Here is a 12,990-nt window from a genome sequence, read left to right on the forward strand (position 1 = left end):
CACGCGATGAGCCCTCAGTCTGTTGATTCGTCTCAAACTATTAAAACACATCATCTTCAGTGTGGAAATGTTTCTAATCCCCCAAATCCTGAACCTCCGCTCCTTCGAGCGCAGTCGATACACTCCTCGCTCTGTGGAAGAAGAGATCTATTTATATGCTTTAAAGCGAAAGGAGCACTCAGCGTTTCTGTCCACAGAACGATGTTCTGTGAAGCTCTCGCTAATGTGCTTCCACTTAACGGCCTGAAGAGCCCAGAGCAGATGATGAGGTCACCACGGGATTAATACAGTTTATCAAAGAGGATCAGGTAACGCAACCAGGGACAGGAAGTGACCATATCTGGACCGAGGAGCACGTAGAGACACCATGTGCATCTCTAGAAGCATAGACTTCTATACAGCCAGAGGAGTCGCCCCCTGGTGGTCAGGAGAGAGAATGCAGCTTCAACACATGAAGCATAGACTTCTATACAACCAGAGCAGTCGCCCCCTGGTGGTCAGGAGAGAGAATGCAGCTTTAACACATGAAGCATAGACTTCTATACAACCAGAGCAGTCGCCCCCTGGTGGTCAGGAGAGAGAATGCAGCTTTAACACATGAAGCATAGACTTCTATACAACCAGAGCAGTCGCCCCCTGGTGGGGATGAACCTTTAGTGAAGCTGACTTGTTCCCTGAAGTTTCCAGTTGGTGGAGTTGTATTTGGCTCCTGGAACACTGACCTAGTTTCCTGTTGACTCGCTCGGCCTCAGTTGGCTGAAAGCCGGATCTCAACTTTGTCCCACTGGCCGATTTATTGTAACTCATGTGGATCCAGATTATCAGATTATCTTCAGGATTCGTCTGGAGGAGGAAGAAGAGCGACACCCAGAAAGACCACGTTTAAACTTTTAGACATTCCTGCTCGGGCAGAGAGATCAGAGGAGAGGAGGACGAGTAAAACGAGGCCGCTGACACCCAGCAGGACCTCCTCTGGCACACACACACACACACACACACACACACACACACACACACACACACACACACACACACACACATGCAGTCCATGCCAAAGACGAGCGACGTCCCTCAAACCCTCTCAACAAGAGCCAGTGCAGCTCTGGTGGCCAAGTGGCATGTGTGTGTGTGTGTGTGTGTGTGTGTGTGTGTGTGTGTGTGTGTGTGTGTGTGTGTGTGTGGTGCTGCTGCCTGCATCCATAATTAAGCCCAACACACAACCATGCACTGTATAATTGGCCGGTGGAAGTGAAAGAGGGGGGGGGGGGGGGCCTGCAAACTTTGTGAAGAGAGGAAGAAGAGGAAGAAGAGGAAGAAGAGGAAGAAGAGGGAGACCATTTACATGCTAATGGCGTCCTCGCTGGCTGCACGGCGCCCGCTGCCTCCATGTTGACACAACACTGAAGAGCCTCCTCTCCTCCTCGCTGTTGCGTAACTTCAGGACTCTTCCTCTTCTTCCTCCTCTTCCTCTTTGTCATCCCTCGTTTTGTTCCTTCTTGTTTTCGTTTCCTAGGCGACAGAGTGGGCACCGGACGAGGAGACCAGGCGGTCCTGTCAGAGCAAAGGGAAGACAGAGGTACCCATTACATCACGTCTGAGGGGGCAACTGCAACTGCAACCTTCCTCCTTTCCTCCTTTCCTCCTTTCCTTCTTTTCCTCTTTTCTCTTTTCCTTCTTTCCTCCTTTCCTCCTTTCCTTCTTTCCTCCTTTCCTCCTTTTCCTCTTTTCTCTTTTCCTTCTTTCCTCCTTTCCTTCTTTCCTCCTTTCCTCCTTTTCCTCTTTTCTCTTTTCTTTCTTTCCTCCTTTCCTCCTTTCCTCCTTTTCTTTTCCCGACACAAAGCATCACAGACAAACCGTTACTCAGATTCTTCTGTTTGTCCACTTCACTCCATCACGTCACAAACAAGCTGCATCCCGTTGCTGGTTGCCGGTTGCTGGTTGACGGCAGCTTTCTTGTTGCTCTCTCCTCAGGCCGAGTGTCAGAACTACATCCGGGTTCTGCTGGTGAACCAGACGGAGCTGATGACCTGCGGAACCAACGCCTTCCAGCCGCTGTGCACCACGAGGGAGGTACGAGGTCAAGAGGTCAAGAGGTCACGAGGTCAAGAGGTCACGAGGTCATGAGGTCACGAGGTCATATATAAATACACAGTATAAATACACAGTATTTATAGAGCGGCACAGTATTTATACTGTGTATTGCACACTGCAGCGTTTTAGTGCCGCAGTTTTGTTGGATTGTTTTGTTGTAACTAAATGTGACTTCTTGTTTATGTAAATGATATCAGAAAGCACAGGTAGAACATGCACAGCATCATACATCATCTGCATACAGTATATATATATATATATATATATATATATATATATATATATATATATATATATATCATCTACGCTCAGTATGTATATACAGTCCATTCAACACAACCTTAATCCATCCCTTCTCCCTCTTCTCCTCCCTCCTCCCTCCTTTCCTTCCTTCTCCTCCTCTCCTCCTCCTCTCCTCTCCTCCTCTCCTCCTCTCCTCTCCTTCTCTCCTCCCTCCTCCCTCCTCAGGTGGGCAACGTGAGCAGCGTGTTGGAGCGGGTGAACGGCGTGGCGCGTTGCCCGTACGATCCTCGCCACAACTCCACGGCGGTGGTGACGGAGAGCGGCGAGCTGTACGCCGCCACCGTGATCGACTTCTCGGGCCGCGACCCCGTGATCTACCGCAGCCTGGGGGGCATGCCGCCGCTCCGCACGGCGCAGTACAACTCCAAGTGGCTCAACGGTACGCGGGCACAGCACCTGGCCACTGTGGAGGAGCACTTCCTGTTTGACAGGGGAGCACTTCCTGTTTGACAGGGGAGCACTTCCTGTTTGACAGAGGAGCACTTCCTGTTTGACAGGGGAGCACTTCCTGTTTGACAGAGGAGCACTTCCTGTTTGACAGAGGAGCACTTCCTGTTTGAGTTGTTGCTTCAGGTTGCTGTTGCTGTTGCTTCAGGTTGCTGTTGCTTCAGGTTGCTGTTGCTTCAGGTTGCTGTTGCTGGTGCTTCAGGTTGCTGTTGCTGGTGCTTCAGGTTGCTGTTGCTTCAGGTTGCTGTTGCTTCAGGTTGCTGTTGCTTCAGGTTGCTGTTGCAGCGTGACATTGCTCCCGCGCCGCTCGTAGCTTCCGGCTAACGGAACACGATCTCTTCTTTTCTCTTCAGTTGATATTTTTCTGAACTGGAAGAAGAATTATTGATAAATAACATTTTAAATAATTAAACCTTCATGAGTTTTACAAAATGATTAAAGTTCAGAAGTTCATCAGGAACAAAATGAAAGACGAAATAAAATACAGAGATTTATTATTCTAATATAAAACTGGGGCTAACGATTAGTTCCGCTCATTAATCTGTTTGATGTTTTCTACATTAATCCGCTCATAACCAAAAGAGATTAATTTTACAGTAAAATAAATGAAGAAATCTTCACAAACAAACACATTTTCTGCTTGATAAAAAACTAATCGATTAATCCATCAGAGGATTTCACTTTGATTAACTAATCATCAACAAACAAACAAACAAACAAAGAAACAAAGAAACAGTCACATTAGTCTGAGAGAGAAGCAAGCGAGGGTGTGTGTGTGTGTGTGTGTGTGTGTGTGTGTGTGTGTGTGTGTGTGTGTGTGTGTGTGTGTGTCTGGAGGGAGGGAGAAGAGCGCTGTGGAGCAGGAGGAGGAAGAGGAGGAAGAGGAGGAAGAGGAAGGAGAGCAGATCGACTGAGGAGTCAGTGAGCGATGTGATTGTTCCTCACTGCAGGGAGACGCTGGAATTACAACACACAGCGTGCTTCACACCACCAGCCGCTCTGCCGTGTGCACGAGTGTGTGCGTGTGTGTGAGTGTCTGAGTGTGTGTGTGTGTGTGTGTGTGTGTGAGTGTCTGAGTGTCTGAGTGTCTGAGTGTGTGTGTGTCTGAGTGTGTGTGTGTGTGTGTGTGAGTGTCACATGTATAAATATATCCATCATACATGTATTGAGACAGTGAACACGCTGCATGTGCTGCTGATGTCAGAGCGTCTGTGTGAGAGGAAGTGTCTTCAGGAAACACACACACACACACACACACACACTGCACACACACACACTGCACACACACACACTACACACTGCACACACACACACTGCACACACACACTGCACACACACACACTGCACACACACACTGCACACACACACACTGCACACACACACACTGCACACACACACACTGCACACACACACACTGCACACACACACACACACACACTGCACACACACACTACACACACACACACACACACACACACACACACTGCACACACACACTGCACACACACACACTGCACACACTGCACACACTGCACACACACACTACACACACACACACACACTGCACACACACTACACACACACACTGCACACACAGCTACACACACTGCACACACACACTGCACACACACTGCACACACACACTGCACACACACACACTGCACACACACTGCACACACACATCTACACACGCTGCACACACACATGTTGTGTTGTTCCCGCTGGATTCCGGGTGTGAAGGAAAATGTAATTTGCAGCTCTGAGCGTCTCCAGTTCAGGAGGCGGGATCTAATCAGTCTGTCCCCTCTTTGGATTGGTCGCCTGCCAGGGCCGACCGTTTCCCATCATGCACCAGGAAGACGCAGAGCTGTCGAGTCGCCCGTGAAACAATCTGAACTACGAGCTCCTCTCAATCCCCTACAGCGTTACACTGTTGCGTTACACTGTTGCGTTACACTGTTGTGTTACACTGTTGCGTTACACAGTTGCGTTACACAGTTGCGTTACACAGTTGCGTTACACAGTTGCGTTACACAGTTGCGTTACGTTCATGCTGCTCTAATACAGAACCTGTCGGTTCACACACGCGCTCATTATGAATCAACACAGGTATGTAAACACACACACACACACACACACACACACACACACACTGAGCTGCTCCGTGTTGCTGGAGGCGTGACAGTTGTCGTTTGCAGTAATCAGCAGCAACACTCACTCGTTCACTGGTTTGACATTAAGCTCCACCTCCGGCTGTCAGGCATCATAAGAACAACAATAACAACAATAACAACAACAATGACTCCGCTGTTCCCTCCATTTAGTTGCTCTCATGCCGTTGCTCTCGTTAAGCAGTTGATTATGTGACAGCACGCGTTGCTCTGCGACAGGAGCAACGCGTTGCTCTGCGACAGGAGCAACGCGTTGCTCTGCGACAGGAGCAACGCGTTGCTCTGCGACAGGAGCAACGCGTTGCTCTGCGACAGGAGCAACGCGTTGCTCTGCGACAGGAGCAACGCGTTGCTCTGCGACAGGAGCAACGCGTTGCTCTGCGACAGGAGCAACGCGTTGCTCTGTAGTTGAGGGTAAGGAGGACCGTGGCTCAGAGGTTTGCGTGCTGGTCTTTCCATCAGAGGCTCGGTGGTTCGACCCCCTGCCGTCAGCACCAGGTGTGCATGGACACTGAGAGGACGCTGTGTACTGACCCCGCCCCCTCTTGCCCCTCCCCCTCTTGCCCCGCCCCCTCTTGCCCCCCCTCCCCTCCGCAGAGCCCCACTTCATCTCGGCCTACGACATCGGCCTCTTCACCTTCTTCTTCCTGAGGGAGAACGCCGTGGAGCACGACTGTGGGAAGACGGTGTACTCCCGCGTGGCGCGCGTCTGCAAGAACGACATCGGCGGGCGCTTCCTGCTGGAGGACACCTGGACCACCTTCATGAAGGCGCGGCTCAACTGCTCGCGCTCCGGGGAGATCCCCTTCTACTACAACGAGCTGCAGAGCACCTTCTACCTGCCGGAGCAGGACCTGCTGTACGGCATCTTCACCACCAACGTGTGAGTGCTGCGCCGCCACCAGCTCATCATGACGTCATCATGATGTCACCATGCTGCCACCAGCTCATCATGACGTCATCATGATGTCATCATGCCGCCACGAGCTCATCATGACGTCATCATGATGTCACCATGCTGCCACGAGCTCATCATGACGTCATCATGATGTCATCATGCTGCCACGAGCTCATCATGACGTCATCATGATGTCACCATGCTGCCACGAGCTCATCATGACGTCATCATGATGTCATCATGCTGCCACCAGCTCATCATGACGTCATCATGATGTCATCATGCTGCCACCAGCTCATCATGACGTCATCATGATGTCATCATGCTGCCACGAGCTCATCATGACGTCATCATGCTGCCACCAGCTCATCATGACGTCATCATGATGTCACCATGCTGCCTGATGTCATCATGCTGCCACGAGCTCATCATGACGTCATTATGCCGCGACGAGGTCATCGTGACCTCATCATGATGTCGTCACGACATGGAGTAACTTTGTTTGTTGGTCTCTGTCATTTATGCCTGAATAGATGATACAACGATATTATTATTATTAATAATAATAATAATAATAACGCTTTTAATGAATGTGCGTGCTCCAGTCAGCTCAGAGTTTCTCTGAAGACAAACAGTAGAATAATGGTCCAGTCCTTCTGCTCCCTCATCCAGCCGGCAGCCATCTTTAGTGGAGAGAGAGAGAGAGAGAGAGAGAGAGAGAGAGAGAGAGAGAGAGAGAGAGAGAGAGAGAGAGAGAGATGGTGAAGTGACAACAAGAGAAGAAAGGCCAGGAGGATAAGGGGATGAGGGATTGAGGAGAGGTAATGAGAAAACCTGGTGAGCTCCAAGCTTTTGTCCTCCGTCTCTTTGTCTCCTCCTTCCTCTTCCTCTCTTCCTCTTCCTCTCTTCCTCTCTTCCTCCCTCCTCTCTCCTCCCTCATGAGGCCGGATATGTTAATGCAATCACCACAAACTCCATCTGTCTGATCGGCCGCTGAGCTGCTGCAGATCAGGCTGCCAGAGCGCAGCAGGAGGAGCACCTCCTCCCTGACTCCTCCTCTCCTCCCTGACTCCTCCTCTCCTCCCTGACTCCTCCTCTCCTCCCTGACCCCTCCTCTCCTCCCTGACTCCTCCTCTCCTCCCTGACTCCTCCTCTCAGGGGCCATGTGACCTCCTCTCCTCCCTGACTCCGCCCCCTGTAAAAGGAGGACACGTCTTTAAACATCATGTGTTGTCTCCAGGTTGTGGACGTTCAGTAATTAAAGTGTTGACATCGTCTTTGGAGCTGAAAAAGAAAAGAGGGGATTTGATTGTTTTCTGCTTCCTCTTTGAATGAAACATCTGTGTTTAATGAACCTGAACAAGCCAAAGCAAAGCTCTGGTGTCTGAGATGATCACGTTTATTATCAACATCAAACACATGAGGAGTAAACAAACGAGGAAGAACAATAAACATCCAGCCTCAGGAAATAGACATTATATTATCATAAGTGATGAAGTGATGAACTCTTCATCACTTCAATACATTTAAAGAGCTTTAATGACTCCATCTGTCAGATCATCAAAGTTTTAATCTGCACGACAAACCAGGAAGAAGCAGATCAATCAAGGGAGGAAAGGATCCAGGAGAGGATACAGGAAAGGGTTAAGGAAAGAGTTAAGGAAAGAGTTAAGGAAAGGATCCAGGAGAGGATCCAGGAGAGGATCCAGGAGAGGATCCAGGAAAGGGTTAAGGAAAGAGTTAAGGAAAGGATCCAGGAGAGGATCCAGGAGAGGATCCAGGAGAGGATACAGGAAAGGGTTAAGGAAAGGATCCAGGAGAGGATACAGGAAAGAGTTAAGGAAAGGATCCAGGAAAGGATCCAGGAGAGGATCCAGGAGAGGATCCAGGAGAGGATCCAGGAGAGGATCCAGGAGAGGGTTCATTGAGCTGTGGAGCGATGATGAAGTGCAGGTTCAGGATGAAGAGCCTTCAGACCTCCAGAGCTTCAAAGAGGAGTCTCTCTAGTCACAAACTCATCACGAGTCTCCTGGTCTGTGAGTGACTCCACTGACCTGTCCACTTGTCCAGCTCTCATGGATCTGAGGAGGAGGAGGAGGAAGAGGAGGAGGAGGAAGAGGAGGACTGCTGAAGCAGCAGGTCCCATTCAGTTTGACACATCCCTGATGAGTGATTCATGGTGTGAGTCCTTCAGCAGGTGAGAGGTCAAGCACCTCAAGGTCTGGTCCTCTAGTGAGGGAGAGGTGGAGGAAGAGGTTTGATGAAGGTGAAGAAGAGGAAGGTGTAGCTGTAAGGAAGAGAAGGACTCATCACGGTGTCTCTTGTTGGCTTGTGGACGTTTTGAAGCCTTCAGTTCGGCATTGTGGTCGTCGCCATCTTGTTTATATATATATATATATATATATATATATATATATATATATATATATATATATATATATATATATATATATATGTCAGCATATAAATATATAAATGGTAATAAGAAATCTCGTGCCTTGTAGAAAGTATATGGCTGCCTGTGTGTGTGTGTGTGTGTGTGTGTGTGTGTGTGTGTGTGTGTGTGTGTGTGTGTGTGTGTGTGTGTGGACATCAAATCCACCTTGAAATGAGCTGCGGGCGCTGATCTGAACACAGCTTGTTCTCATCCGCTCACAGATGTGTATTTTTTAAATTGTCGTCATTCTGCAGATTCAAACAACATTTATTCATCAAATAAAACTAAAGCCTCACATTCACCAGCTAACACATGAATGCATCAATAATTATAAACCAATTTACAGCGAGGATGAAAGTGAAGGCGTTAAGATGAGTTACTGCTCCAACCTGAAGGCTGACGAGCAGCTTCTAGAGGAATCTAGACCAGCAGTGAAGGAAAGAACAGCAGTCACCTCACACAGCTCCAGCTGCAGATGCTATCAGCTGCCAGTGTGCTGACTCTCTGGGGTCGGATCCCAACTGATTGTGCAGCAGCCGTGAGTTCAGCACCTCCTCAGCACCTCCTGGTTCTGGCAGCTCGGATGTTATCACACTGATGAATCAGCAGGATTGTGATGCACCTGGAGGCTTGAAGGGAGGAACGATTTACACCATCAGAGGGCTGAGGGAGGAGCTGAGGGCTGAGGGAGGAGCTGAGGGCTGAGGGAGGAGCTGAGGGCTGAGGGAGGAGCTGAAGGAGGAGCTGAAGGCTGAGGGAGGAGCTGAAGGCTGAGGGAGGAGCTGAGGGCTGAGGGAGGAGCTGAAGGAGGAGCTGAAGGCTGAGGGAGGAGCTGAAGGCTGAGGGAGGAGCTGAGGGCTGAGGGAGGAGCTGAAGGCTGAGGGAGGAGCTGAAGGCTGAGGGAGGAGCTGAAGGCTGAGGGAGGAGCTGAGGGCTGAGGGAGGAGCTGAGGGCTGAGGGAGGAGCTGAAGGCTGAGGGAGGAGCTGAGGGCTGAGGGAGGAGCTGAAGGCTGAGGGAGGAGCTGAGGGCTGAGGGAGGAGCTGAAGGCTGAGGGAGGAGCTAATGGAGTTAGCTCCATTGCTCCTCCTCTATTAGCTCCTCCATTAGCTCCATTAGCTCCTCCTCCATTAGCTCCATTAGCTCCTCCTCCATTAGCTCCATTAGCTCCTCCTCCATTAGCTCCATTAGCTCCTCCTCCATTAGCTACTTCTCTGCTCCATAGATCCTTATGGAATATGAAGGATGCTATTCTCTTCCAGCGCTTGGCCACCATCACCATCTTCCTCATCGTCTTCCTCCTCCCTCACAGCAGCTTCAGGTTTCATTCAGCAGTGACGTCATGATGACCTTCAGTGGTCGAGGAGCTCGTTCTGTTTCTACACAGGGAATGTTTTACATATTAAATATTCTCTATCGTTCTCTAAATTGGAGAAAGTTTTTCATGCGATCATTTTCTCAAGAATTGAATATTGTAATTAATTCAAGAGATAAAAAACTGAACCAAAGCAGCTTCTCCACCAAAACCATTAAATAAAACCAGTGAGAGCTCTCTCTCTCTCTCTCTCTCTCTCTCTCTCTCTCTCTCTCTCTCTCTGCAGGTAAACACAGTCAGCAGCTCATTACCTCGCTGCATTACTCACACCGCCAGTTAACCGGGTCGCGTGAGAGAGTGTGTGTGTGTGTGTGTGTGTGTGTGTGTGTGTGTAGCTTAGCCTCCGGCTACGTAGCCTCTGTTTAGATCAGTCTATTAACAGTAAGCAGCACATTACAGGAACGCTGAGTCCTGCTAACGTGTACTATGATGTCATGGTGTAAACGTGTACTATGATGTCATGGTGTGAACGTGTACTATGATGTCATGGTGTGAACGTGTACTATGATGTCATGGTCTAAAGTACCCCCTCCCTCCTCCCCCTCCGCAGCAACAGCATCGCGGCGTCGGCGGTGTGCGCCTTCAACCTGAGCGCCATCAGCCAGGCCTTCAACGGGCCGTTCCGCTCGCAGGAGAACCCGCGCTCCACCTGGCTGCCCACCGCCAACCCCATCCACAACTTCCAGGTGGGTTCAGCCGCTCCACCCGACCGGGACAGAACAAGTGCTGCTGGCTCGTCTCTCAGGACCAGGAGCTGTGCTCCGTCCTCGTGGAGGCAAGGCGTCCAGCTCATGCAATAACGATGAGGATGGAGATGTAAAGATGCATGAGCAGGACCTCCCTCCTCACCCAGAGGCTCATGCGGGACCGGCCGCCGCCCACCGCATGACAGATCACGAGTTCTCCTGCTGCGTTTCCTTGAAGCAAAAGAGGATCGTATTGATTATCTAACGGGTGGCTTTGCTCGGCCCTCAGTGCGGGACCATCGAGGACCCGGGGCCCAACGAGGGCCTGACGGAGCGCAGCCTGCAGGACGCCCAGCGGCTCTACCTCATGAACGACGTGGTGCAGCCCGAGAGCGTGGACCCGCTGGTCATGCAGGACGACGTCCGCTTCTCCAACCTGGTGGTGGACATCGTGCAGGGGATGGACACGCTGTACCACGTCATGTACATCAGCACCGGTGAGTTACATAGAGATAGATACATATATATATATATATATATATATATATATATATATATATATATATATATATATATATATATATATATATATATGATCTATACATGATCTACTGGTCACATGGTCACATGGTCACATGGTCACATGATCTACTGGATTTTGGAGGATGAAACTTTATTTATTTTCAATTTTCACTTCCTGATATGTGATCTTCTCGTCCAATCAGAATACGGCACCATCTTGAAGGCGCTGGCGACGCCCAACAAGAACCTCCAGGGCTGCTACCTGGAGGAGATGGAGCTCCTCCCCCCGGGGCAGCGGGAGCCCGTCCTGAGCCTGCAGATCCTGCACAGCGACCGCTCGCTCTTCGTGGGGCTGAACAGCCGCGTGCTGAAGATCCCGCTGGAGCGCTGCGCCACCTACAGGACGGAGACGTGAGTCCAGCAGCCGCTCTCTTCATGACGTCATGACCCATTTTGACCGCCTGAGCAGGTCTCATTGAGCGTTCAGTCGCGCTTAGCTCCGCCCCCTCTGGGCTCAGTTCTGGTTGCAGAAACCAAGATGGCCTGGCCAGACGAACCAAGATGCCGTCAAACCCGAAGTACACAAAACCTCGTCTTCTGCTGCGATCGCAGCAACAGAGTTGTGAGTTTCTCGCTCCACTTCAGGTGCTGAATTAGCTTTCTCGCGGAAAGGGGGCGTGGCTTAACAAAAAACTAAGAAAAAAAAAAGAAAAAGCTATTTTTTAAAGCAAAAAAAGCAACAACAAAAAAATAAGCACAAAAAAATCTAAATGTAAAATGCAAAAAGAGAAAGGGAAGAGAGAGAGAGAGAGAGAGAGAGAGAGAGAGAGAGAGAGAGAGAGAGAGAGAGAGAGAGAGAGAGAGAGAGCTCAGTGTTATTCATGTGATAAAATCTTCGTCTCGATGGACGAGCGAGGAGAAAAGCTCTCTCTCTATTTGTCTCTCACTGTCAACTTCATCTTAGCATACAAATAGCTTACTGCTACTTCCACTCTGTGTGTGAGCGTGTGTGAGTGTGTGTGTGTGTGTGTGTGTGTGTGTGTGTGTGTGTGTGTGTGTGTGTGTGTTGGAGCTTGACTCCTCATATGAGAGCGCTGCCTGATGAGTCAGCTCGCTATTTCTACAAATCCCAAACTCCTAGACACTTGGGAGCACACACACACACACACACACACACACACACACACACACACACACACACACACACACACACACACACACAGCTCAGGAAGCCGTTGCATTCAGGTGTGTGTGTGTGTGTGATATCTCAGATGTGATCTCCTCCTGTGGGTCATCGTGACCCCTGAGCGGTCTGAGCAGGAGAGGAGGAGTGATGCCTCATGACTCCAGATAATATCCATGTTAATGTGTGTGTGTGTGTGTGTGTGTGTGTGTGTGTGTGTGTGTGTGTGTGTGTGTGTGTGTGTGCGTGTGTGTGCGTGTGTGAGTGTGTGTGTGGCGGCTCAGTGTAAACACACACATAGAAAGTTAGAGGTCGCTGGAGGTCAAACGCTTTCATTTCTTTGACTTTTACATCTCAGAATATTTAAACTGAGTTGAACCATCAGAGTGTTGTACTTTTACTTTGTCATCATATACAGAGAACAAATGATGAATTATTAGTGTTATTAGAGCGTCAGATGCTTCTCTGAGTATATATTTACATATATATATATATATATTTATATATATTTATATATATAAATATGTATATATATATATATATATATATATATATATATATATATGTGTGTGTGTGTGTGTCTAAATACAAAGTGCTATGTCGTTGTCTCTCACCAGAGTTTCTGTTAAACCTTCACAGATTTGTGGCCTTTTAGTGAGACGTGTGTGTGTGTGTGTGTGTGTGTGTGTGTGTGTGTGTGTGTGTGTGTGTGTGTGTGTGTGTGTGTGTGTGTGTGTTACCTGGGGCGAGCAGCAGCTCTTATCTCTCCATCCGGCTGGTGAAGTGATTTATTTTGGTGCTAGCTTAGCTGCAGCGTAGCATCCATCAGGCCCCGCCCCCCTTTCACTGAGATAAAGATGGAGGCTGCTCTCACTCAGA

The 12,990-nt window shown here is 49.4% G+C and overlaps 1 protein-coding gene across 3 annotated transcripts in view; it reads left to right on the top strand.

Annotated features, from left to right (window-relative positions):
* The first annotated feature begins 1,358 nt into the window (after positions 1-1,358).
* sema5ba (sema domain, seven thrombospondin repeats (type 1 and type 1-like), transmembrane domain (TM) and short cytoplasmic domain, (semaphorin) 5Ba) overlaps positions 1,359-12,990 on the top strand; it is a 28,123-nt gene continuing 16,491 nt past the window's right edge. For 2 of the 3 annotated variants that reach the window (XM_068570896.1, XM_068570897.1), the window contains exons 1-7: positions 1,367-1,576; positions 1,972-2,070; positions 2,560-2,773; positions 5,610-5,895; positions 10,271-10,406; positions 10,696-10,903; positions 11,132-11,339. In XM_068570896.1, the coding sequence (XP_068426997.1) occupies positions 2,023-2,070; positions 2,560-2,773; positions 5,610-5,895; positions 10,271-10,406; positions 10,696-10,903; positions 11,132-11,339 (1,100 nt within the window). In that variant the 5' untranslated portion in view covers positions 1,367-1,576; positions 1,972-2,022. Of the gene's footprint in view, positions 1,577-1,971; positions 2,071-2,559; positions 2,774-5,609; positions 5,896-10,270; positions 10,407-10,695; positions 10,904-11,131; positions 11,340-12,990 lie in introns of all 3 variants that reach the window. The other variant, XM_068570899.1, reaches the window with a different exon arrangement.

This window comes from Clinocottus analis, unplaced genomic scaffold (assembly GCF_023055335.1).
Source record: "Clinocottus analis isolate CAN_PGR_092001 unplaced genomic scaffold, fCliAna1.0.p SCAF_98, whole genome shotgun sequence".
NCBI classification, from domain to species: Eukaryota; Metazoa; Chordata; class Actinopteri; order Perciformes; family Cottidae; genus Clinocottus; species Clinocottus analis.